This window comes from Erythranthe guttata, chromosome 8, assembly GCF_056151865.1.
Source record: "Erythranthe guttata isolate IM_541 chromosome 8, IM_541, whole genome shotgun sequence".
Taxonomy (NCBI): Eukaryota; Viridiplantae; Streptophyta; class Magnoliopsida; order Lamiales; family Phrymaceae; genus Erythranthe; species Erythranthe guttata.
The window spans coordinates 20,302,501-20,328,809 of NC_142540.1; the positions used below are offsets into that span (position 1 = coordinate 20,302,501).

A 26,309-nucleotide genomic window follows, 5' to 3' on the forward strand; every position below is an offset into this window, starting at 1 on the left:
TAATAATAATAATAATAATAATAATAATAATAATAATAATAATAATAATAATAATAATAATAATAATAATAATAATAATAATAATAATAATAATAATAATAATAATAATAATAATAATAATAATAATAATAATAATAATAATAATAATAATAATAATAATAATAATAATAATAATAATAATAATAATAATAATAATAATAATAATAATAATAATAATAATAATAATAATAATAATAATAATAATAATAATAATAATAATAATAATAATAATAATAATAATAATAATAATAATAATAATAATAATAATAATAATAATAATAATAATAATAATAATAATAATAATAGTGTCAGACATCCACCAATTTGCGCTGCCTCAGCTCGTGTAGCCATGTCCAACTGTCGGTACAGATAGGCCAATATAGCCGAGCCCCAAGAATACTCGCGAATCATATGGATTTGCTCTAACAGTGGGAAAAAATCTGTTCTGACCTTCGATCCACTCTTATCCACGAACAATAACTTTTCCGAGCAAGTATGCAATATATGCTCGTACCCGATACGCGGAAGGAAATGTAGAATCGTAGCCATACTTTACCTCCAAATCATGTAACCGGGGTCCGCCACCATACCACCACTGCTCCATAAGTGCCGGGTCGACCCCGAAAGCTCTCGCACCAAGCTGGATCGCCTCGGCCTTATCCATCCAAACGTTAGGGCGAAGTCCACTAACTCGCAAACCCATGATGAAATGCACGTCGTGGAGGGTAATTGTCATCTCTCCGAACGGCATGTGAAAACTGTTGGTGTCTGGCTGCCACCTCTCAATAAAAGCCTCTATCAGTGGGTTATTGTACTGAGGCAACGAACAATCACGCAAGTGATACAAGCCCGTACTCTCCAGTAGTGAAACACAATCACCGTCGTCGGGGCCCGGCCAAGTACACTTCGCGTGCGACCGTAATTTAACCATATGTCGGCCCTGTTAAAGATATATTCATATATAAGTATACCACAATCAAGTGTATATATTATAAACAAAATTTATTAATATTAATAAGTATTACCTTTCCCTCCCAAATGTCGTAGGCAATATGTGCTCCAAAACTCGGAATTAAGTGAGCGTATTTAGGTCCACCGGGTGTCTCACTAGTCAACCTCCAAGGTCGAGAAGGAAGTTTTTTTCTCGGAGCGGTGCGGGACCTCGGGACAGGAGTAGAACCACCGAAAGTACCACCCATCGGCACAGGAGGCGGAGTCGGAGTCGGAACATCCTCGTTATCATCATCGGATGGAAAATCCGGCACCGGAAACTGATATTTCTGCTGAAAGAGTAGTTGTGGATCGTACTCGTCCTCCTGCGGATGCATATATGCATCCATGGGTGCATCCATCTCCTGCTCGGCCTCTGTCTCTGTGTCCTCCTCAATCGTTGTACGTGGGGGTACAAAAGCACTAGTGCATTCCCCACGACGTTTAGAACTGGTAACATTTCTATTATGTGTCCTCCCCTCCCTTTCCCTTTTCCCAGTCCGAATTTTTTCGCCCAATTAGACATCCTGTAAACATAAAAATATTTTAATTTCATTGAATTAACTAAATTATTTTAAATTCACTAACTTATTTTAATTTAGAAAAAAAATTATTTTAATTCAGAAAAAAAAGAAAAAAAATTATATCGAACGCCCGGTTTGGGCTTTTCCCGACCGAACCGACGCCTGGACAGGGCACCGGATCGCCCGGGAAAAACCCAAACCGGGCGTCCAACAATGGATTACACGCCCAAGTCGGGCGCCGGTCGCCTGAAAGGACGCCCACTTTGGGCGTCTGTTCAGGTGACGGGCGCCCGACTTGGGCGTTCGAATTTTTTTCCGAAAATTATAAAAGCTCTACAAATCAATTTGTAGGGCTTTTATACATGGAATTGGTTGCAAAATCGAGTTACCCAATGCATATAACACAAGTTGGAGTTGAAATTACCTGAAAAAATCCAAGCCCAAGCAATGAAATTGGTTGAATTCGATTTTTTTCGATTTTTTTTTCTGAAAATTTTCGAATGGGGGGTTTTGGAGAAATTTGAGAGTTTTAGTGGTTTTAGAGAGATAAAATGTTTTTTATTTTGAACGGTAAATAGCAATTTTTAAATCGTAAAGAGCATTTCACTTTTTAAATTGGGCCTTTTTCTTAAGCAAAAATTAGGCCTTAACTTAAATTATTCTGTCCGTAAAGAAATTCAAAGAAAAATAAACTTTATTTTTTAATATAAAGTCATAACATATGAAATGCAATTAAAAAATGCAAAGGTAAAACGCGATGGGAAAATTAAATTAAATTATTTAATATATATGGTATAACTATTTCGGGGAATACAATGTACTACATTACACTATGTGAATTTAATGCAAAATAATTCACTTTACAACAAACACAGTAACAGAGAAGTCATGATATTCGAATAACTTGCAAGTTTGTCATAGCGGTGTCCATTCAGTGATGTATAATACTTCTTGCAAAATAATTCACTTTACAACAAACACAGTAACAGAGAAGTCGTGATATTCGAATAACTTGCAAGTTTGTCATAGCGGCGTCCATTCAGTGATGTATAATACTTAATCTACTTGTAAAAGTTTCAAAAGAGATAAGACGTATACAGTACTACTCCCATGACATAACGATGTGTTGAACACTGAAGGAGGAATATAATATATCGCTAAACAACTAATAACTAAAGGAAGAATACTGTATATCACTAAACTAATACTAATACTAATAGTAATAGTAATAATAATGTTAATATTAATATTAATACTGATACTGATACTAAGACTGACACGATACTGATATTGATATACTAATACTAATATTAATACTAATATTGATACTGATGGAATATTGATACTATATTGATACTGATACTAATACCAATAGTGACACCGATAAATACCGATATTAATACCAATACGGATATCAATACATATACTGATATACCAACACTGATATCGATATTGATACCAATACCCCATACCAAAACCAATACTCATACTAATACTCTTACCAAAATTAATACTAATACTAATAGTAATACTAATACTAAAATTGATATTAGTATCGATATTATTAATAGTATTAGCATTAGTATTAGTATTAATATTAGTATTAGATCATTAGTTTAGTATTTGTATTAATATTAACATTAATTAATATTAGTATTAGTATTAGTATTAGTATTAATATTAGTATTAGTGTTAGTATTTTTAGTGGTATGTATTTAGAGCAACTCCAATGGCGTTATCAAATAAAATATTCAAACATTTAACCCCCATTTACATACTTAAAAATAGAAACCTTTAACTCCAATGGAGTTATCAAATGAGGTTTTTATTTTGATAATTCACCTTTTGGGTTGTAAAATACTTGCTCGAAATTGAGTTATAAAAAATATAACCTCCTAAACATCCAATAAGAAATTGATAGGGATGACAATTTTTACCCGACTCGCGAGTACCCGCCCCGAAATTTCCGGGTAATACCTGCCCCCCAAATAAATGGCATGGGTACGAGTTCTTATTTTCACCCAAAAACGGGTTCGGGGCGGGTACAGGTTTGTATATACCCGCTCCGCAGACCTATATATATATATATATATATATATATATATATATATATATATATATATATATATATATATATATATATATATATATATATATATATATATATATATATATATATATATATATATATATATATATATTATTTATGTTATAATATCATTATTTGATATCTTGATTTAGAATTATTGTTTTCATTACGCTTATTCAATTTTTTGATTTATTTTTTTTTTTTTTTTTATTTTTTTAGTATTTTTTTCTTCAACTTTACAGGTTTTTTGGCGGGGCGGGTACCCACGGATTTTCTAGGGGGCGGGTGCGGGTTGGTAAAATGTATACCTGTTGCGGGGCGGGGCGGGTGCGGGTTGAACGGGTTTGTTAACGGGGCGGGTGCGCGGAATGCAAAACCCGCCCCATGGCCATCCCTAGAAGTTGACACGTGGCAATTACAAATAAAACCACCAATAGACTTCCAATTGATAATTAATTTGATAATCATGGTTGAAGTAGATGAATTTTAAATCAATATATATTAAAATAATTCTCAAAATAGCAAATGAGTATTTGATAACTCAATTTTGATATCTATTATTGGAGTTGCTCTTAGTATTAGTTTAGTGTTGGTGTTAGTATTTATATTTGTATTTGTGTTAGTATGAGTTTTAGTTTTAGACATTGTATTTTAGTTCGTTGATTTCTTAAGTTAATGCATTTTGATCTTCGAATTGATCTTAGTGCATCGCACGGGTGTAGTACTAGTTTAATATACCATGTGTTGTACTAATTGTGATTGACGAGTGAAAACATTCAAGTTGTAATTAATCGGCAAATTCAGTCAATTCACATGCATATCGGAGATTAATCGTTGGGGATCGTTGCTAATTCTCGAAGTCTTAGTTGAATTAATATTTTTTTGAAAAGAAAAAAAGAAAAGTCATCAAAATACTATTCCTTAAGATAAAGGGGTTATCTTATATATAAAAGAAAGAAACGCTACGGCAACCCTAAGAAACCCTAATGTCATATTTGTAATTTTTTTCAATTTTTATCAAATTTTTATCTCCTTAATATTATTTTAAATATTATTTTCGAATTTTATCATATTTGTATACCCTAAATATTATTTTAAATATTATTTTTTATTTTTATCAGATTTTTGTCTCCTAAATATTATTTTTTATTTTTATCAAATTTTTATCTCCTAAATATTATTATAAATCATATTGTTTTTTAATTTTATCAAATTTATATCTCCTAACTATAATATTAAATATAATTTTCAACTTTTAGCAGATTTTTCACTCCTAAATATTATTTTCGAATTTTATCAAATATATATCTCCTAAATAATATTTTAAATATTTTTTTCGAGTTTTATCATGTTTTTATTAGTTTTTTATCTCCTAAATATTATTTTCGTTTTTTATCAGATTATTGTCTCCTAAATATTATTTTCGATTTTTATCAAATTTTTACCTCCTAAATATTATTTTAAATAATAATTTTCAGTTACAGATGAATATTGAAGATCGAACTACAAAATTCGATGAGTCTAATATATTTTATGAGACACCTAACTTAATCACACTATTAATTGGAAAGGATCTTATATGCGCTAAAGATTATTTATGTAGAAACATACCTAAACATCTTTATAATACAATTCATCAGTTTGGTCAATATACGCTTGAAGCAATCAAGGAAACCTATATGGTTCAATATAATACAGATGAGTGGTATAAATGTGGAATTGGAGTTATTACGGAATGATTTTAATCATATTTTATATCCTAAATATTATTCTAATTATTATTTTCATATTTTATCAACTTTTATCTCATTAACATTATTTGAAATATTATTTTCGATTTCTTATCAATTTTTATCTCCTAACTATTATTTTAAATTTTATTTTCGATTTTTATCAGATTTTTATCTCCTAAATATTATTTTTTGATTTTTTATCAAATTTTTATCTCCTAAATATTATTTTAAATATTATTATCGATTTTCATCAAATTCTCCTAGATCTTATTTATAACAATCTGATTTTCGATTTTTACAGAAAAGGGTAAATAAATCTGATTTTCATCCCTAGCGGATTTTGTGACATCGTTTTACAGAATGTCTGCAACATTTGAATTTTATATCTTCCCTATCTAAGGCTTCTTCTTTTGGTAACCCGAGTTTAGATTTTGTTTCTTATCTTCTTCTTCATCCTATTGACTGTGTGGCAATTAGTTTACATCTTTTTCCATCATGGCTTATTGGTAATTTCATTTTGTTAAATTATGTGTTTCATTAATTTATACCTAAGTTTTCAAATTTTATGCATAACAATTATTTCATTTATATGTTATTGGACATGTTATTAAAAGGGATGATTTGAGAAAATTAAACAAAAATGGGCGGAGCCACAAGCTATTGGAAGTCGACCTTCAAGACTTATTGTTTGTATGCGATATTTAATTTATCGTTTGTATTTATTTTTGTTTCTTAATTTTCTAATTATTAATTCCAGTGGCAAAACAGCCTTAAAATGAGGCAGTGGAGAAGGGCTTAGTTCCGATGCAAGATGTATAGATGGCCTTTTACGATGGTATGTTGTCGATAGTTTAGTTTTGATTATGTTAACTTAGTTATTAAATCTAATTACTTTTAAGCTCAACATGAAAGACATAATTGATGATTTTTTTCCTGGTTCAAATTTTCAATCTACTGGTATTAGCTGATTCAATTCATTTGGAAATTTATTCAACACTAAAGTTATGTCCTTTTTTTTTGTGTGTAGTATACTTAATAATGTTCCAGTATAATAGAATTTTGATCATACGATACATCAAACGTTTGTTTATATTCTTACAACATCAAAACAATGCAATTTGTTGTCCCGTGCATCGCACGGGTACAATTACTAGTATCATATATGAGATAACTCCTCATTTAATTTCCTAAGAGGGATAAGTCCAATTAATAATCCTATTTTTGGGATAACCCCCTTACATAGCAAAATACTTGTATTACCATTGTGGTGTATTTTCGAATTTTAATGTTTAGTTTAAATTTTCCAAAATAACTCCCCTAAAAATCCGCCTAATCTCCAAAATCTCTCAAAAAATCTCAAACCGTTTCAATTAAAATAAATTACGTTTGTTTGATTATGTTTTTAATTTTGACCTTTTTTTTTGCAGAAATTATTTTTTAAAATTTTGATTAAATTGTGTTTTTTTTTAATTTATTTTTATTCTAAAGCTTGTTTATAAGAAAATTATAAAATTTTGATTTTCTTAAAAAAAAATATTTTCAATATTAAAAATTGATTTTTAATTTTGATTTTTTTTAAAATTCTCTTTTTACATTTCGATTTAAAAAACAAAGTTTTTATTAAATTGAAATTCACTATAAACTTATCGAAAACCACTATGTAATCAACGAAAACCACTATGTAATTAATGTATTCCATTACAAAAATTCATTATAAACTTATCGAAAACCATTATGTATTAACGTAGTTCATTACGAAAATCCATTATAAGCTTATCGAAAACCACTAAATAATTAACATTATCTATTACGAATTCGAAATTCCATTATAAGCTTATCGAAAACCACTAAATAAATAACATTATCTATTACGAAAATTCACTGTAAACTTATTGAAAATTTCAGTTTTTTAAAAAATCATTTTATTTCCAGCAGGTTTACCAAAAAATGAAATCCACTACACATTTGTCAAAATTTATCGACATTCATTATAAAGAAAATATAAAAAAATATCATCACCAAAAACATGTTGCTTCCCTGCCGTGACAGACCTCCAAGCCACATAATAGCCAATGTTATCAGAACCGGACCGGACACAAAACCGGGTGAGGATTCGGGTCACGGTTGGACCGGGGTCAACCCGGGTTTTTTATTATTTTTATTTTTTAATTATTTAATTATTTTTATAAATATAAAAATATTATTCCCTATATTTTTTTATGTATTCCTCCTGTTTATTTCACTTTTACTCCAATATTTATAATTCAATTTTAATATATCATTTTTTAATTTATTTTCTCCTCTTACGGCTTACCTCTTCACTCACCTATCCCACTCCCAATTTTTCTTTCCTCTTCGTCACATCCAGACCTCAATCCCTTTTCTTTTTCTTTTTTTTTTCTTTTTTTTCCTCCCTTTTCTCCCGATAAAACATCACCTTCCTCGTCTACTCATGTTTCTCTTTGTTTTTTCTTCATCTTTACACTTCAATTCTTCATCTTTTTTGCTCGGTTTTGTTTTTTCTTCAGCCCACCGATCTAGCCATTCACAACTCCGACCTAGATCCGACCGTCCAAGGCAATCCCCCGCCCAGATCCGCCCAGCACGGTGATCCTCCGCGCAAATCCGGCCATCTACCATCGTTTTAGCCTAAAACCCGGTTCTTTAAATGGTTCCCGGGTCTACCGGGTTTACCGGTCGAACCGGGTTTTCGACGTATTGACCCCGGTTAATGAATTCTCCGGTTTCTGAGGTTGAACCAGACCGTATTTTTGGCGGGTCGCGGTCGAACCGGCCGGTCCGGTCCGATTCTGACAACATTGATAATAGCTAATGTCCACTCCATAATTCAGCTTCATTTCCACGATAACATCATTAGCAACCATGTCTGGCTTCGCTCGTACCATATTAACTATCATACCAGCAATAATGTCAGACGTCATTCTATTCGTCCTTGACGACCCAAAAGAAGATCCACAAGTGGGATGCTTCTCAAATTTCTTTATATAAAAATACCCATTGACCTTCTCAATTGATGCGTGTATCCTCCACATACAGTTTTTTATTGTCATGTGTTTGCATTCAGCTGTGACACGTATACGCTCATTCTTAACGTATGTAAACTCAAATCCAGTTTCCACTGAATACATGCATAAAGCTTTCCTAAACTCTACAGCACCTCCACGAAAAACTTGACCAACATCCTTGATCAGATCAGCCCAGTTAGCACTCATCAACTGAGTTTGAGCACACATTCCAGCATTTTGCGAGTAATTTCTTCTACTACCTTGACCAATTTCCAACGCAACATCATCATGCAGCTGTGCCCGATTAGACAAGTATGCTACACTTGATACCACATCAGGAACAACTCCCTCTCTTTGTTTAACAGTCACTTCAACACGATCAAGAGACATCTGGCGCGCTAACGACAGCATGTAAAACACATCATCATCATCATACAACACACCCTCCCCATGACCAACAACCGTATACGTGAGAGACATGGTGTTCCGGTGCAACGAGCCCCATTTGGCCCTTACGAATCCAACCAACTCTTCAAATCCAAAAGAAGTAACACATTTTCTCACACCAAATAATTCTCCAAACCTCATTATTAGTACAATATTTGTAGACATTATGCACCTGATATGCAGAATAAATAAGTATTGTATATGACTACTGTAATATATATATTTAACTACCCTGATATGCAATAGACCTATGATGCTAAACATGACTACTCTGGTGTATATCAATACAAATCAAAAAATATACACAAAAAATTCAAAAAGGCAATTATGTATATGACTACTGTAACATATATTTAACTACTCTGATATACAACAGGTCTATGATGCTAAACATGACTACTCTGGTATATTTCAAATACAAATCTCTGAAAAAATCAAAACGACACAATTATGTATATGCAACAGGCCTATGATGCTAAACATGACTACTCTGGTATATATAATTACAAATCTCTGAAAAAATTAAAAAAACGATATAATATCGAAATGCATCAACACAAACACAATTGACCAATAAAAACCCCAAACTGTACAAAAACACACGAAAACGCAAAATCACAATTGTAAAATCAACAAACACCCAGCCGCGCATCATAATCATAAACAAAAACGAGCCATGAAATATCCGTAAAAAAATAAAAAAAAATGAACCTTAAACGCTCAGTAAAACTGAACCTCGATCGACGCAAATCAAGCTAAATCACCCAAATCCGAAACCCAACCCAATCGTATAAGGATGCGATTGAGATGGAGAAAGTGAGAGAGAGAACGCGCCGTGAGAAAGAGGGCCGAGAGAGAGGGAGAGAAAGAAGGTGCTTCCTTCTATACCGTTAGGGAATTTCCTTGCCCAATAAAACAGAATAATAAGGGTAAAATAGTCATATCACTTGTCCTCATGGGGGTCTGCCTAATTAAGTTCAGAATTTTGGTGCCTTAGAGAGAAAAAAACATTAGGTCTCCTCATATATATTTTCAAAAGTAGGGGGTTATCCCACATTTCCTCAAATAAAATTTAGGATTTATCTCAAAAAGTGGGGGAAAAAAATGGATCTACACTAATTGTAAAAGACATATGGGGGGTTTTTATCAAATAATTCCTAAAATAAATTAGGGCAAAATGTTAGTTATTTTTTCGAACGGTGATTCATAAGGAAAAATAACGAGAATTAACGATAAGAAATTGTGTTTGTGTATACATACATATGTGTGTATGTGTTTGTATCAAAAATAAATTACAAAAACATTTTGTTTAATTTCCTTGAACAAAATTTGATTTTGCATTTTTATATATAACAAATTTGTATTAGGTTAAGTTATTATCAATGAAGTGACCACACCTTAAGTCATCTATATCAAAATTTTAAATTAAAGGTCCTTTTCACAGGGACTTAATTGACACAAACGGGTTTCAGATGGGGTATCTTGCAATTTATTCAATACTACAACCACCACATATTTTTATTTATTACAAGCACAACATTAGATAGAGATTATACACAGATGCTAATTAAGAAATAATACTAGAGATTGTCTTTATCCATCGAGGAAGAAGCTCCACATGCTGACATACATGCATACATCTTATATTTTTCATATATATATATATATATATATATATATATATATATATATATATATATATATATATATATATATATATGTTATTCAGTCTTTTATTTATATAAGCACGCGTGCCGTAGATTATTTTCTTCGTGCAAGTCTCGTCAATTAATCGATTAACGTGTTAACCTGCAGCAATAAATCAAAGCCACAGAACATAATCCATGCATTAATTTCTTGCATGCTTATATATATATCTATATATATATATATATATATATATATATATATATATATATATATATATATATATATATGTGTGTGTGTGTGTGTGTGTGTGTGTGTGTGTGTGTGTGAAAGAGAAAGCTTTGTTCTTGTTACAGTGTTGAATAATATTGTTCTTACTTTGAACAGTCGAGCGATGGGGTGTATCGGTACGGAAAAGGGATGCCGCATTTATCGGGAAGGCTGTTAATCAAACTAGGGTTAGGCGAAACGCTAGGTATAAGCGCCGTGAGACACCTGCATGCGGCTTGCAAATCGGCCGTTGTTTTGGCTTCGTCGTTCAGTGATTTCAGACTGTCGCAGCATGCAGGTGTCACCTCACCGCCTCTTTGGACATAACCGATGCACGAAGTGATCCTCGTCACAACTGCGCTGCACGTGATTGCGGCTGATTCTACCTCGGCCGGACCTGTTATTATTATCACCAACAAGCTAAGCAAAATCATCATCGATAATGTATACCCAACCTTATTAAGTGAAGATGAAGAAACTGCAGCCGCCATAGATTCGGCAATTGTGTATATATATATATACTTGAAACGAGATAATTTTTCTGATTTGTTTTGTGAATATTTTTCGTTCGGGTTTTCGGGGTATTTATAATTGCGCTTGCGATGGTATTAAGTTGGCCGGAGAAGAATGAAGAGACGAAGTAGAAGAGGGAATTAAATATTTTCACCTAAAAATCATTAAATTTGTTTCTAATTATAATAAAGCTGAAAAATTAGAAATGGCCGATCGCGTAAATGTTTGCCGATTTCGAACAAGCACTACTCCCGCATTGAAGTCTTGTACGCGTTAACTTTGGAGGAATTAGGCCTCGCCATTATTATAAGATGTCGAGAGGAACCAAAATATATATACATGTCCGTGTAAAACCATGGTTAGTCTAGTATGGTTTACGTCTCGTATATGGTTTGCAAGCTATTATACGAGAGTGTAGGTTTATCCAGTGCACCTATATGATTGGTTGCGGGTTCCTTCATTAACAAAAAAAAAAAAAAAAAAACAGCATTCAATCTAATTATTTGAAGTTAGATAGAAAAAATATAGTTATATATATATAAAGTAATACACAACAACGGCATTCCACGAGCGATATAGGGGGGGGGGGGGGGGGGGGGGGGGGGGGGGGGAAGGGTTATATTAGGTTACGGGTTCAATTCCTCGGTTCGGGATATAAGCTATTTAGCTTTTGTTCCGAGACTCGTCGTCGGTATCTGCTAACTAAAAATTACTGTACTTGGAGCTGAAATTTAACTACACATTTTCCAATCAAAATCAATTTTGTCTGAGAATGCATTTACACAGTCCGAAAAGGCTTTACAATTACCAAGTAGTACACAGAAGAACCATGCAACTTCGAAACACGACGACAAATATCAACTTACAACACTACGCTGCAAAAAAAATTAGATTATTAATTTACTCATTCCTGAAAAAGAAGAGCCTATTTATACAAAAAAAAGAAGAAAAAAAAAACAATTTTTTTGCGACGAAAAATCGACTCAAGCTACCATATTAGGTTCGCCAACTGGATAACTTTCGAATTGGGAATCAAAATTGATGCTTCTTGCAACATCGAAGAAATGAGCCACTGCGTCCTCTGGGGTTCCGACAAGAACTCCATGGCCCAAGTTTAGTATGTGGCCCTTTTTCCCTGCACAATTTACGACCCTGAAAAAATCCGATGAATTTTATGAGCTTCGTAAATAGAGTTGTCAAAGTTAAGTAACTCTTCTCGAGTTTATTGTATTTAGCACCTCTATATTATTTTGAATTTCTAAAATAGTCCTAATATTAATAATTTTAGTAACCACCCCCTCGATAATGCATTATTTTTAGCAAGCAGCCCCCTAAATGGTTGAATTTTTTAGGGGGTTGTTTGCTAGAATGCTAATATTATTAATACTTGGACATTTTTAGCAATTAGAGTAAACACAGGGGTGTTGAATGCAATAAACCCCGATTATATTGTACCATCCAAGTCATGAGGATTAGATAATTATTGGATAAGGCCTCGTTTGGTTGTCGCAATGGGATTTAACAAAGATAATATATTTATTTGCATGGTTATATTATACTACGAAAATTAAGGACCTGTATTAGCAAACAAAATTGGGTCGGCTCGAAAAGTTACAGGATAAACCAAATACTATATAAAACTCAATTATTTGACGAACCACGGCATTTCTAACCAACGTTATATAAATTTGCTAAAAAGCCCCCATATTTTCAATATTAGCAAAAGAAACCCCATACGATGATTTTTTTTAGCATAGCACCTCCTAAATGGTGAGTTTTTAGAGGGTAGTTTGCCAAAAAAAATGGAATCATATGGGAGTGTTTGCTAATATTAATCACACAACGAGACTTTTTAACAATTAGAGTAAACACAGGGGTGTTGAATGCAATAAGCCAAAACTTTTAATCTACAAGTACTCAAACGGCAAGTCTAGAGGCATAAAGAATCGGACATTTTTCAAATCATATTCGAGTGCGTCTCATAATTTGCTTTATTGTACGTACCTTTTAACTTCGTCAGTTATGGCAGAGTGAGTAGAGAAGAGATACGCGGGGTCCACATTTCCTTGTATACTAATATCATTTCCGAGGCGCCTCCTTCCGTCGGCCATATCCACCGTCCAATCGAGCCCAATCACATCAACTCCGGTTCCTTTCATCCTTTCAAGAAGTCCACCATTTCCGTTTATGTACAGCACAAGCGGCGTTTGAGGGCACCTCTGCTTAACCGCTCTCACTATCTGCACTCGTAAATAAACTAACTTAAAACATCTTTTTTTATTTGTTTTTTAATTTAAAAAAAAAATTCAAATTTTTTAATTTTTTAATTTAAAAAAAAAAAAAATGAAAATGCGACTCGCTAACTACCTCATTGATATAAGGCTTGGACCACTTTTCCCACATGTCGGGGGGCAATTGGCCGCCCCACGAGTCGAATATCTGTATGCAATGAGCTCCGGATTCGACTTGGAAGACTATGTACTCGGTTATGGATTTTGTCAAATGAGACAAAAGTGCCCTTAGCAAATCGGGTGCTGTGTGGCACATGCCCTTTATTGTTGTGTATGTTCGAGTCGTACCTCCTTCGACTATATATGTAGCTATTGTCCATGGAGCTCCCACAAAACCTAAAACTGCTGCTTTTTCCCCTACCTAAAAACGAAAAAAAAAAAAATTAGAAACGAAATCTTTAGGCCTCGTTTGGGAATAGGGATAGGACAGTATAATCAAGGTTTCGACGATTTTAATCAAGAATATGAAGGATATTTAGTCCAAACTCAACGCCTATTATTACTCAATTGACAATCCTATTAAGGATATTACTCGATACAAGGATTAGTAATCTTATGAGAACCCGATTATGTAGTTAAATTTCCCATTAAATAAATTAAGATAACTCATTTTTTCTTCATAATTACGGGTTTGCCAGACCCGAAAAACTTAATAGAATAACCCAACATAAAAAAGGTCTATTCTTTTTTTTTTTTTTTTATTTAATCATGATTAATCTTACCTACCAAACAAGCCCTAAAGACAACTGAAATTTTTTCGAGTAACAAAACATTGAAACATATTTTCAATCGCAAAGAAAATAATTAACCGAATCTGACATCTAAAGGTGTAAAGAAGAGGGGTAGGATAGGAATTTCACAACCAGAAATCTCGAAAGGAGAAGAAAAAATGGCGGGTGATTCAGATTCTTCAACACAAATCTCATCAATCAAACCAACAATCCCCAAACGAGGCCTTAACAGATGAGTACAGAAAACCAATTATACGCGACAGAGCAAAGACTAAACTAACCTCATTCCTCAGTATCCGAAGAGATTCTCCGACAAAACTCAACTTATCCAAATCAATCGGATGCAAAGCTTTCAAATCTTCCTCGTTACGAATAGGAGACTGTATCACCGGGCCCCGCACATCTTCGATATCGAAAGGAACACCAAATGCAGGGAGTGGAGTGAGTATATCGGAGAAAATAATAACTCCGTCGGGTCGAAAAGATTCCCAAGGCTGCAAAGAAATTTGCACGATGAGATCAGTCGTCTCCGATCTTTCTCTGAAGGACGGATGTTTCTTTGCGAGCTTTTGATAAACGGCCATGTACCGTCCCGCTTGACGCATCATCCACGCGGGCGGACGGTTGACCGGTTCCCCTCTTGCAGCTTTGACCAAAAGAGGATCTGAAAATACGTGAAATGATAAGTTCATTAATCTCTTTCTCGTTCACTCTCACACTGTACTCGATTTAAGATGAGATACCAAAAACAGCAAATTTCGGCACCATTTCGGAAAAAGAAAACAAAAATCCCGTTTCCCCGAAATTAATTCGTGTTTGTTTTGCATTCCGAATTGGGACTCAAATTCTTTCGGATTTGAAAATACTCCCTTTAATTTAATTCGGAGAAACGAAATACATTTCTCCCAGCACGCTCGTAGACATATTTTACTATTGAAATTGTCTCGTCTCGAAATACAAACAAACTTATTCACTTTCATTTCACTCAAATTCTTTTCCCAAAACACCTATATCCGAAAACGAAATGCTTTGCGAAATTCGATGAAGATAAACCAGATATAATTATCGAAATAAACACTCAAAATACAGAGTCAACTCTGCATAACTGATGCTTAGCTGTATTTACAACAAAAGTTCTAAAGATCAGCCCATCTCGAATAACTGGTTGAATTAGACAAAATTTCACACACACACACACTACAATTGGGGAAGAAAGATACCGGAGGAAGAAGCAGAAGCGCGTGGGGAAATGAATTTCTGGGATTGATTCTGAGAAAAAACAACTCCATTGGAATTGTTAATGGGTAGAAAATTCCGCGGCGCAAACAAGCTCGACGATTTCCAGCCAACACCCATGGGGGAATAATTGCAGCACGAGCTGAGGAAAAACAAAAAATAAATGTCAATTTGCAGAACAAATCAATAAAATTTGAAAAAAAAAATTTAAATTCAAACATAGAAATTATGCAAGAAAAATTGTAAGTTTAATTACCTGCTGAAATTGGAGAAGCCCATTGAGATTCGGGATCTTTCTTCTCAATTCTCACTGGGTTTAATTCTCTCGTCTTCCCCCCTTATCCCCCTTTCTTTTGTTTCTGGATTTTCTGGATAATAAGTAAAAACACATTATTTACAATTTGGTACATCAACTTTTATGTATTTATGATATTTGGCTGATGGACTTTTTAATTGACTCGATTAGTACATAAGTAGTGTCCCGACTCCCGAGACAGGCCACTTTTTCATGGGTAAAATCGTAAATTTGTATTTTTTTAAAGTCCAACTGAGCCTTTGACCGGGCTGGCAAGTCAGACCCGAAACCTCAAAACTGGCAAAAAAGGGTTTATAAAAGGGCAAATTGCACATCACCCTCCTGTAAATTTTTAATTTTCACACTTTACCCCCTCAAAATTTTTAAAAGTGAATCCCCTTCAAAATATTATTCTTATTGCACAATGCACATTGTCCGAATAGCAAAGTTATGAGGGATTATTTATCGAAATTGAGTATTTTTGTTGCACATTATCCCTTTATATGTTATTTTTATTGCACCCTAGTCCCTACACCAAATTTGTTCACCCATCACCACCTTAATTATTACCTTTTACTTTTTTCTTCTTTTCTTAGGATTGATTTTTTGTTGCGCTAAGAGCATCTCCAATGGAGAGGGGGGTTTTCCCCTTCCCTCACCATCCCCTTCCCCCTCTCTCTACCTACGTCGTTTCCAATCGTTCGGTCTTATATTACTTTTTTTCCAATTCTCACTCTCACCACTATAATAATAATAAAATAATAATAACAACCACAATAATAATAATAATAATAATAATAATAATAATAATAATAATAATAATAATAATAATAATAATAATAATAATAATAATAATAATAATAATAATAATAATAATAATAATAATAATAATAATACAATATTCAAATAAAAGTAAATAAATAATCTCAACTAATTCAATAATTGAAAAAAAAAACAAGAATAATAACCACTAATACAACATTTGAAAAACAAGAAGGATAAAACCGAATAATACAACAAGAATCCGAAAACATCTAGGATAATAACGATTACTACAAACAAAAAATAATAATTAATTGAACAAGGAATTGTTTTTGGTTTTTTTGTTTTTCTTTTTTTTTTTTGGATTTTTTTGGCCAAAAAGTTGTTATTCGATTTATATTTATGAAATAACGAATGGGCCTCGTCAAAAACCTTGTGGGCCGACACAAGGAAAAGAGTACCCATATAAATCGAACAAGGGAGATCAATAAAACGGATTAAATCCGTCGTCGTCTAAATGGGCCGAAGAACTTTCAAATAAGTCTTTTGCGATTTGTTTCCTTTGAATCTATTTTCTTTTCGACTTCCAATATGCTTTTGTACCTGGAGTGCAATCACTTGTATCCATTGCCATGACTCTGTGTTCTTCTTGCATTTGTTGGATTGCAATGTTTTGATCATGCCTAACCTTTCGTCCGGCCTCTAGTATTTCTACTTGATTATTATAATTAGATTCCGCATTAGAACTAGGCGACGCCTTTTCTTTGCCTTTACGGGCTTTTTTTCGATCCGATAGGTCTCTTACTACGTTGGTCAGTATGTGTATCCACTGGTGGTATCCCATAAAACATACGGTTGTGGAGAATCCAATTGGAGCTTTGTGGGCGAAAACAAGCTCGACCAAATATATTCAACAAGTCGAAAATAGCACCACATTCCCTCCAATTCAACGTCGGTATCGGTCAACCAATGGGATTTTGTGTTGAAAAGGGTTAACGATAATTTTATAATATAAAAAAGGGAATTTTTATTTTATTTTTTTTACAATGCCATTTAGATCCCAAAAAGGGCATTTTTTTCGGGGGTAAAAACGTAAAAAACAAAACGCTACGGTTCGTTGTTTTTGCAAGTGTTGCTGTCCTCATCATGCAGAATAGTGTAATTCGAGCTTCTCACGTTCCTAAAATAGCACGACTCGTCACTAGAGTAACGATAGTCTTGTTGCGTTTCTCCCAATCCATCAACTAAATTCGAGTCTTTCAAAAGCATATACCCATGCCCCTTTTGCCGATTCTTCATTCTACTTTTCCACGATCCGAAACAAGAACCCCTTCGACTCTTCTCATCAATACTCAATCTCAAATCAACCGTAGAAGCCAAAGTCCCGTTTCCTTTATCCACATCGTCCGAGCTCAAATAGATTCGAAACCTTCTAAACAATTTATCGCGAAAAACCGAAGAAACTCGCTTTCTAGCATCAACACTTCCTTTCGAATAAATCATTTGATCCAACACCTGCAAATTCCCGTCATGTTTCATCGCCATTGAATTACTGTACGTAAATTCTTGACGCGATTTTGTTGTGATCACCCCATGAGACGATTTCACCCATCCACTCGAAACTATTGATCTACTAGCATTTGTCGTAAAAACTCCATTAGCACCACTAAAACTCGAGACAAGAGACAATGATAGAGGCGGAGTACGATGTTTCAAAAGCTTCCCGTGTGTCTTGTCCGACTTTTCGTCCAACCAAAGATGCAAATTCGCGTCGATGTACCAAACATTCAAAGCGTTTGTGACACTAAACGTAAAAGAGTGATTTTTTCCGTCCAATAGTTTACCCAAAAAGGGGGTGATTTCAATGTCGTAAGAAGGGAGATCAAACGAACCGATTCCACTAATCGGTCGCCACAAGAATGGATTAACACCACCCGTGTAAATTACGGTAAAGGGCCAAATCGAACCGACTGTAGAATCGTCCAATCGAACAACAACCTCGCGAAAAGGCCCGTTTCCGGGGGAGTCGGTGAGGTTATTTTCGTAAATGTACTCGTTCGGATAATTCGTGTACCAAAACTCATCGTTTTCGTGGGGAGATACGTATACTTCGAGAACGGCCCTGTACGTATTTTGGGGGATTTCGATTTCTTTCCCCAAAACATGAGTCGAATTCTCGATTTCGAACCACAACCCATCGTTTAAAGGCAGATTTCTTGAAATTGGGAGAATCAAATCTGCCGCCATAGAACCAACATCATCACCCGAAATAAACCGATTACGGCCGTGATTTTGTTCTTCGACCGGATAAAAATGAATTGTAAGATTCACGTGATATACACCGGTGTAAGTATTATCGATAATGTTTCCAATATAAACAGCTAAAGTTTGTTCCTTCATCAGCAGAGAACGGTACCTGGAGAATATTAGTGACGAATTCAGGATTTTAGTTAAGAATATTGTCTCGAATTTAATACGAAAAATAGGTAAATAACAAATAAATAAAAATTGTACAAGAAAATAAAAAATAAAAAAATTACATTTTTTTTATATACAACTATAACACATCTTTTGAGGATATGAACATTGTCTAATACATAAATTGCTAACAAACCGAGTTTGGTAGTAGTTTGATAGAAAAATAGAATTATAGGGATTATTTGCTAATTAAAGTAAATATGGGATACTGAATTGAATAAATATAAACCCTAATTTAAATATCAAAAGAAAAATTGTTTCTTTCCTTCATCAGTCTCATCATCAGGAGAGAGAGAGAGAGAGAGAGAGAGAGAGAGAGAGAGAGAGAGAGAGAGAGAGAGAGAGAGAGAGAGAGAGAGAGAGAGAGAGAGAGAGAGAGAGGGAGGATACCTGGTGATGTCCTTTTCGACAGTCCAGAAAATTCCGGTACGGCGGGGTTCGGCGGTGCAGCTGCGGAGAATCTCGACGCCGCCGAGCCAAACGCCGAAGATTCTGTCGAATTGTCTGCCCTTGGAAGCCGCCGTCAATTCGAGAACGATTTTTGGGGGATTACGAGATGCGCAATTCGAAGGGGGTTTGTATTCTGCTAGAACAGGGGATTTCCCGTAGGTGTAGGCGAATTCGTGTCGGAGGATTTGAATTGAGCAAGGTAGGGTTTTGGGGAGTTTGATGGGTTTCGTGACTTCGAAATACGTCGTCGGAGGAGCGGCGGCGGCGGAGGAGGAGAATGAGGTGGTGGACTCTGATAGCGGCGGCGATCGGAAAAGGGATCGTGGTTTGCGGTGGTTTGCGGCGGAGAGGGGAGGTGGGAGGAGTGTGAAACTTAGGAGGAAGAAATGGAGGAGAGAGTTTGCCATGATGTACGTTCATTTTTTTTTTTTTATTTTTATTTATTTATTTATAATATTTTCCTTTTAATTTGAAGGGTTAAATAGTAAATACCCATTCGCCTACTAATTTAAATCCATAATACAATTATTAATAATATCAAAAAGATATTTATACCCTTAAATAAAAGTTGCTAAAATATCTCTAATCATAGTATGCATAATGCACAATTAATATATGTTTATATTTAATTAGAACTACATAAATTCCTTCTTATTTTTTTATTTTATTTTATTTAAATTAAAAATTATTACTTCTAATTTAAATAAAAAAAAACATGTTTGACTATTTTTCGATTTGTTATATAATTTTTTTAAACAAAATTATGAATTATAGTTTATTTTTTTAAATATATATATATATATATATATATATATATATATATATATATATATATATATATATATATATATATATATATATATATATATATATAAGTACAATGTGTCATAAATATTTTTTCTTTTATTATAATTATTAATTTTTCTAATTTTCCTAAGATAAGAAATTATCATCATATCCCACACAATAAAAATAAAATAAAATATAATAATATAATTATTTTTAAAAATATATTGAACATAAATTAAAATAACTAATAATAAAATATAAAAAGGTTATTTATGATGTATTGTTGTTAAGTATATAGAATACTTATGATGTAGTGTATTTTTTAATTTTTTTTATTAAGGTTATTAATGTCTATTACTGTCAACTATTTTAAAATTTTAAATAATTAGAAGGGTAAGTGTTGCACCCCCATACTTCAAGGGGTAAGTGTAATTAACCCAATAATTAATCAAGAGATCATTTACATTGACTACGTTTTAATTCACAAATCACAAAATGAATCTTTTTTTTTTTTAACAATTATCTAGGAAATCATTGATTAACAAAATACTCCAATTTATTTTCCAAATCAAAGAAATATACCAAACAAATCGTAAAAGAGATCAATTAATGCAGAGATAATCTTTGTAAAAAAGGTAATTTTGAATTTTTCATTAAAAGAAAAATTACGTAATAAGTTTCTTATTATCCATACATTTACACGTTAAACCACTAATAAAAATGGCACACGTGGAGTTTGAAGGAAGAATGTGTTGGATGATTCAAGGACAAAACTATTATTTAACAATTTAGGATCTTAAAGAAAAATATTTCAAAATAAATATAAAATTAGAGATTAAATTAAAAACGGACGTTCCATTTACCACCAAAAAACGGACTCCAATGACTAAGCGACACGTGTACATATTTAACCATAGCTTTAAATGTTTATGCTTTCATTAATTGCAATTTGCAATCAATTACAATCTGATAATTGAGAACCGTTTACACATTCATTTTTTCCTCAAGTATCTGCTATGCAAATATAATCATTTTATTTTAAAATTAACAATGATAATTATGCTGCTTTCAAAAAAAAAACCACGATAATTATGCTAAATATAGTAATATTTTTTTTTCTATTTAACTTTTATATGTAATCTATAGTAAGTTTACCCTATGTTCATAATTTTTTTTAATGTTATATGGTAAATAAAAAAAACTAAGTGACAAATTTAATGTTCATTTATTTAATTAATTCTCTTAAAATGATTTTATCTCAATGAGCAACGATTTAATGAAGCAAATTCCCAAATCCCAAATGTGCCAATTTCCTATTCAAGTTTAGGGTTTTTTTCTTCTTCTTTTTTTTCTTTTTTTGTAATCACTTTAATTTTTCTTCCCCAGAATTATAATCTCTTTTTTTATGTTAACCGAATATTTTGACACTAAATTAATAAAGAATATAATTTAATTTACTGCATTTAATAGAAAATATTCATAAAATGAGCATGTATATTAAGAAACAGAGAGAAAAATAAAATGGAATTTGGATTTATAGTAGGTCCCACGATAATTCATATTTTATTAAAATTAATTCCACATGTCACTTAGTCAGTGGCATCGTTTTTTTCAGTTTATCGGGTGATCCGGTTCCTAATTAGAACCCATAAAATTAATATAAGTAAAGATGTTGTTAAAAAAAATTCTTTCAAAGCAATAAATAAAAAAAAGAAAAACAAAATTCTTTCAAAGCAATATAATATTTATTTAGGGTAAATTACAAACACCCCCTGAGGTATGGTCAAATTACAAAACAACCCCTCTTGTTTGGATAATTACATCTACCCCCCTCAACTATGATTTTTTCTTAGACCTCCACCTTTATGGTGCCAAATTCAACATAGTTATCTAGATTCCGTGAAATGTGCTCTAGTTCGTACTTTTTTTGTGTAAAAGATACAGCTTCCGATGCACCACAAACTGATATATACAAGCTAAAAATAAAAATCACATATTATGATCATCTTGCTTCATAATGTAGAGTTTGAATGGGACAAAATGGGTACAAAAGTGATAATATTCCATATAATCTCGAAGATTCCACTAAATTTAATGAGTTGAGGGGGTGGTTATAATTATCCAAACAAGAGGGGTGTTTTTGTAATTTGACCATACCTCAGGGGATGTTTGTAATTTACCCTATTTATTTATAACCTAATGCATAAAATATTTTGTTCGATGTGTCCTTGAGGATGCTAGAACTAATTAAAATTAATGCAATCAAAGGCATAAATAATTTATAATAACTATATGATTCTTCTATATCAATTCATAATAACTAAATAAAAATATAAGGCCTATATTTATGTATAATAAAATGGGCGAATGGCAAAAAGGCTAATCACATGGGACTTAAATGTATTTTGGTTCATAAAAAAAACAGTCTCTCAATTAAACTCATTCCCATGTCTTTAGTCTAAAATACCCTCCATAATATAATTCTTATCAATTCTATCCATTATGCTCTAACTTCCTTAATATTACACATTGACTCCAGATTTAAACAAATATATCACATTAACCCCCAAAATATTTTTTTTTTCCAGAAAATAATTTTTTTCTGAATTTTTGCTGCCAGATTCCGGCGTTGACTTTTTTTTCGAATTTTTTTTTCTTTGAAAAAAATATTTTAATTAATATTACTGTCTTGGCTACTAAATTGCTGTCTCAGACAGTAATATTTTTGGGACAATAATATTATGAATATTATTTTCCCGAACAGTAATATTATTAATATTATTGTCTAAAACAGTTAATTAAATTACTGTTGGAGACAGTAATTTAGCAGCCAAGGCAGTAATATTAATTAAAATAATTATTTAAGAAAAAAAATTTCAAAAAAAAAAAATAACATTTAAATTACTGTCTCCGACAGTTAAATAACTGCTGGAGACGGTAATTTAGCAACGAATACAGTAATATTAAAATTGGGGTCAAAATTGAAATTAGGGTTAAAATTGGTTAATTGATGAAATTGAGTTAAATTGGGGTGTAAATCATGAAATTGGAGTTGAATTGGGTTTCAATGAATTGGGGGTAATTTTGGTATATATAAAAAGGATTTTCCTTATTTGCAAATAAGTTTGAATGAGCTAGATTTATTTAAAAGACAAAAAAGTTGGATGTCCTATTTTTAATTAAGTGCACTTGTCATGGGCCTTTTTGTGATTAACCCTCTTTTAATTAAGTGCCCTTGTCAACTTGTGACTTTGCCCAAAACAGAATTTAATTAATAACGACATAGATTTTTTACGAGTAAAAAGAAAGAAAAAACCAAAGCCACAAGTTGCATACTCTAACAGTAGATACCTTCATAAATTCATATAATTATAATTAATTGTTAAATAAAGAGATTGTGGATTACAGTTCTGGCAACTCAATTGCATTTTTTCGGAAATGAAAGTTAATTTCTTTCAAAAATTTCTCCCATTTCTCCGTGCATGGATTCCTGTCAATTAGTAGTTCACCGACCGTAACGATGGCTAATGGCATACCTCTGCACTTTTTCACGATCTCTCTTCCTATAATCTCAAAGTCACGTGGACACAATTTGCCTTTGAATTCCTTCACGAATGCATTGTTTAACAATAATTCCCAACTCTTCTCCGGGTCTAAAAGTTTCATCTCGTGAATATACGGAGCATTCATCGTCGCCACCCGATTGCGGCTTGTAAGCAGCAACCTACTTGCTTTTTCTGTAAGAGAGAGAAGATAAGTAAATACTTTATTTGATTTTTTTTTAATTTCTTTTTTCATCTTCATATAATATAAATTACATAATAATATATAGAATCAAATGACCAAAAAAAAATATCCAATAATTTGTGTAAATTTGAGATCACACATTAACCAAGAATTTGTACTACTACTCAACACTAGAAACAAATAAGTACTTTCTTCATAAGCTTTCAAAGTATTAATTAGTTAGTTATACTAATAATCACCTTTTGTGTAATTAAAACATTAATTATTTAAACAATAAATTACAACCACCCCTAGGTATGGTCCATTTATGAAAAAAACCCTCTTGTTTGGATAATTATATCTACCATTCAATTATATTTTTTTCTTACACTCCCACCCTTATGGTGTCAAATTCAACATAATCATCTAGATTTCGTGGAATGTGCTCTAGTTTGTACTCGTTTTGTGTAAAAATACAGCACAATCTGATATATACAAGCCAAAAAACACATATTATGATCATCTTGCTTCAAAATGTAGAATTCGAATGGGATAAAACGAGTACAAAAGTGATAATATTCCATATAATCTTGAAGATTCCACTAAATTTGAAACCGCAAGGGTGAACGTGTAAGAAAATTTATAGTTGAGGGGTGATTGTAATTACCCAAACAAGAGGGAGTTTCATAAACTAATCATACCTGGGAGTGGTTGTAATTTACTCTTATTTAAAACACGCATCCACACAAACACACACGGGGACAAAATTAAATCTATTCACTAACAACATATGTAGATGATTTTAAACAAATTATTCGTTATATTAATTAAAAGATAAAGATTTACCTTCACAAGGAAAGAGACTTGCAAGAAATTCCCAATGTTCGTCTTCCCACACGTCGTCGAGGACTATGAGGTACCGTTTTCCTTCGAGGCATCGGCGGAGCCTCGATGCGAGTTGGGGCAACGTCTCATTGTCCATAAAAACGGGTTTGTCGAGCACCTGCGCCATTAGTTCCTTAATGACTTGTTTGGGGTTGAATTCAGTGGAAACAAAAACCCAAAGACGACAGTCGAAATGTTCGGCGACTCGTCTGTGGTGATACAGATGCCTCGCGAGGCACGACTTCCCAATACCGCCCATGCCCACGATGGTAGCGACGGAAAGCTCACGGGTGCTCTCGTCAAGAATGAATTCTTTGAGCAGCTTATCCGTGTCTCCGTCCACGCCCACCACGTGTTCGTCTCGCTGCCAGTAAGCCAATTGCCTCCGCCACTCCACCACATCCGGTAGGAGGCTGCTGGTGGTGGTGGTGTTGGAGATCCCGAGAGCCACACGGCTTCTGCTGATGTCGTCGAGCCTGGCGTGGATTGACTCGATCTCTCGTCCGATATTTCTCAAGTCAATCCAGGCTAGGCACTTTCCGAGTAGTGGTAGTCTTGTTCGTCGTCGTCTTGGGATATCGATTTTGAGGATGAAATCATCGACGACATCTTCCGTATCGTGAGCAACGTCTCGGATATTCGAAATCCAATTACGTATCCTCTCGTCGTCGAATTCTTTATCGGATGCGTCTCTCTGAAACGATTGCATCCGTTCGAGTCTTCCTTTCAAAAGTCTCAATCGCCCCTCCAAACCTTCTTCTTGCAAGAAAATTTCCTTCTTCATTAGTAATTCGTTTAGCCTTCCCACCGCAATTAAGATTGCTACATCCGCCATATCTCTCACAGAGGTGCTGTTTTTTTATTTTGAAATTTAAAATTAGTTTACCTGGAATTTAAAATTCGGTTGATTTTTTTTTCTCTCTTAGAACAAAAAGAAATACAGATTTTAAAACAAGAATCATAAGAATTACTTACCTTATTGTTCGGAAGAAAGAAAGAAAAATCAAAGTAAAAAACCCTAGATAGTTTTGTGTAGAACCCGTGTGCGCTTTTATAGAGGTATATTGTAATCTTTAGGGTAAATTAAAATTATCCAAATTCAATTTTACCAAAATCAAATATATTTTCTTAATGCCCAAATTGCCCTTCAAACTTGGGGACGAAAATCAAGTATGTTTAATTTGACAATTTCAGAATTATAATACTTATTTAAATAGTAAATACTATTATAAGTGCATATATATAAATTAAAATTATCCATATTCAATTTTACTGCCAAAATCAAATATATTTTCTTAATGCCCAAATTGCCCTTCAAACTAGGGGACGAAAATCAAGTATATTTAATTTGCCAATTTCAGAATTATAATACTTATTTAAATAGTAAA

At 32.9% G+C, this 26,309-nt stretch overlaps 4 protein-coding genes and 1 pseudogene across 4 annotated transcripts in view; all 5 read right to left on the reverse strand.

Moving 5' to 3' along the window:
- UBC36 (ubiquitin-conjugating enzyme 36) overlaps positions 1-26,309 on the reverse strand; it is a 67,945-nt gene that overhangs the window by 34,597 nt on the left and 7,039 nt on the right. The window lies entirely within an intron of this gene.
- LOC105970340 (non-specific lipid-transfer protein 1 pseudogene) lies at positions 10,645-11,256 on the reverse strand (annotated as a pseudogene).
- Positions 12,021-15,953, reverse strand: HEME1 (Uroporphyrinogen decarboxylase). Its single transcript, XM_012995226.2, has 6 exons — positions 15,793-15,953; positions 15,521-15,678; positions 14,582-14,964; positions 13,646-13,930; positions 13,283-13,518; positions 12,021-12,430 (listed from the first exon to the last, which is right to left on the reverse strand). Exons 1-6 carry the CDS (start codon positions 15,813-15,815, stop codon positions 12,262-12,264), a joined length of 1,254 nt encoding a protein of 417 aa, XP_012850680.1. The 5' UTR covers positions 15,816-15,953; the 3' UTR covers positions 12,021-12,261.
- LOC105970341 (peptide-N4-(N-acetyl-beta-glucosaminyl)asparagine amidase A) lies at positions 17,612-19,928 on the reverse strand. Its single transcript, XM_012995150.2, has 2 exons — positions 19,462-19,928; positions 17,612-19,009 (listed from the first exon to the last, which is right to left on the reverse strand). The coding sequence occupies exons 1-2, from the start codon at positions 19,926-19,928 to the stop codon at positions 17,701-17,703; spliced, it is 1,776 nt and encodes a 591-aa protein (XP_012850604.2). The 3' UTR covers positions 17,612-17,700.
- LOC105970351 (putative disease resistance protein At1g50180) lies at positions 23,562-25,845 on the reverse strand. The gene is made up of 2 exons (XM_012995159.2): positions 24,883-25,845; positions 23,562-24,047 (listed from the first exon to the last, which is right to left on the reverse strand). The coding sequence occupies exons 1-2, from the start codon at positions 25,754-25,756 to the stop codon at positions 23,713-23,715; spliced, it is 1,209 nt and encodes a 402-aa protein (XP_012850613.2). The 5' UTR covers positions 25,757-25,845; the 3' UTR covers positions 23,562-23,712.

Excerpts from the sequence above, each read along its gene's own strand:
- HEME1 (XM_012995226.2), bottom strand. The coding sequence starts at position 15,815 with ATGGGCTTCTCCAATTTCAGCAG. Across the intron at positions 14,965-15,520 it reads CGCTTCTGCTTCTTCCTCCG|ATCCTCTTTTGGTCAAAGCT; the intron begins GTATCTTTCTTC and ends ACGTATTTTCAG. Across the intron at positions 13,519-13,645 it reads CCAAGCCTTATATCAATGAG|ATAGTGAGAGCGGTTAAGCA; the intron begins GTAGTTAGCGAG and ends TTACGAGTGCAG.
- LOC105970341 (XM_012995150.2), bottom strand. The coding sequence starts at position 19,928 with ATGGCAAACTCTCTCCTCCATTTCTTCCTCCTAAGTTTCACACTCCTC. Across the intron at positions 19,010-19,461 it reads GTCGAAAAGGACATCACCAG|GTACCGTTCTCTGCTGATGA; the intron begins GTATCCTCCCTC and ends AATATTCTCCAG.
- LOC105970351 (XM_012995159.2), bottom strand. The coding sequence starts at position 25,756 with ATGGCGGATGTAGCAATCTTAATTGCGGTGGGAAGGCTAAACGAATTA. Across the intron at positions 24,048-24,882 it reads AAGTCTCTTTCCTTGTGAAG|AAAAAGCAAGTAGGTTGCTG; the intron begins GTAAATCTTTAT and ends TCTCTCTTACAG.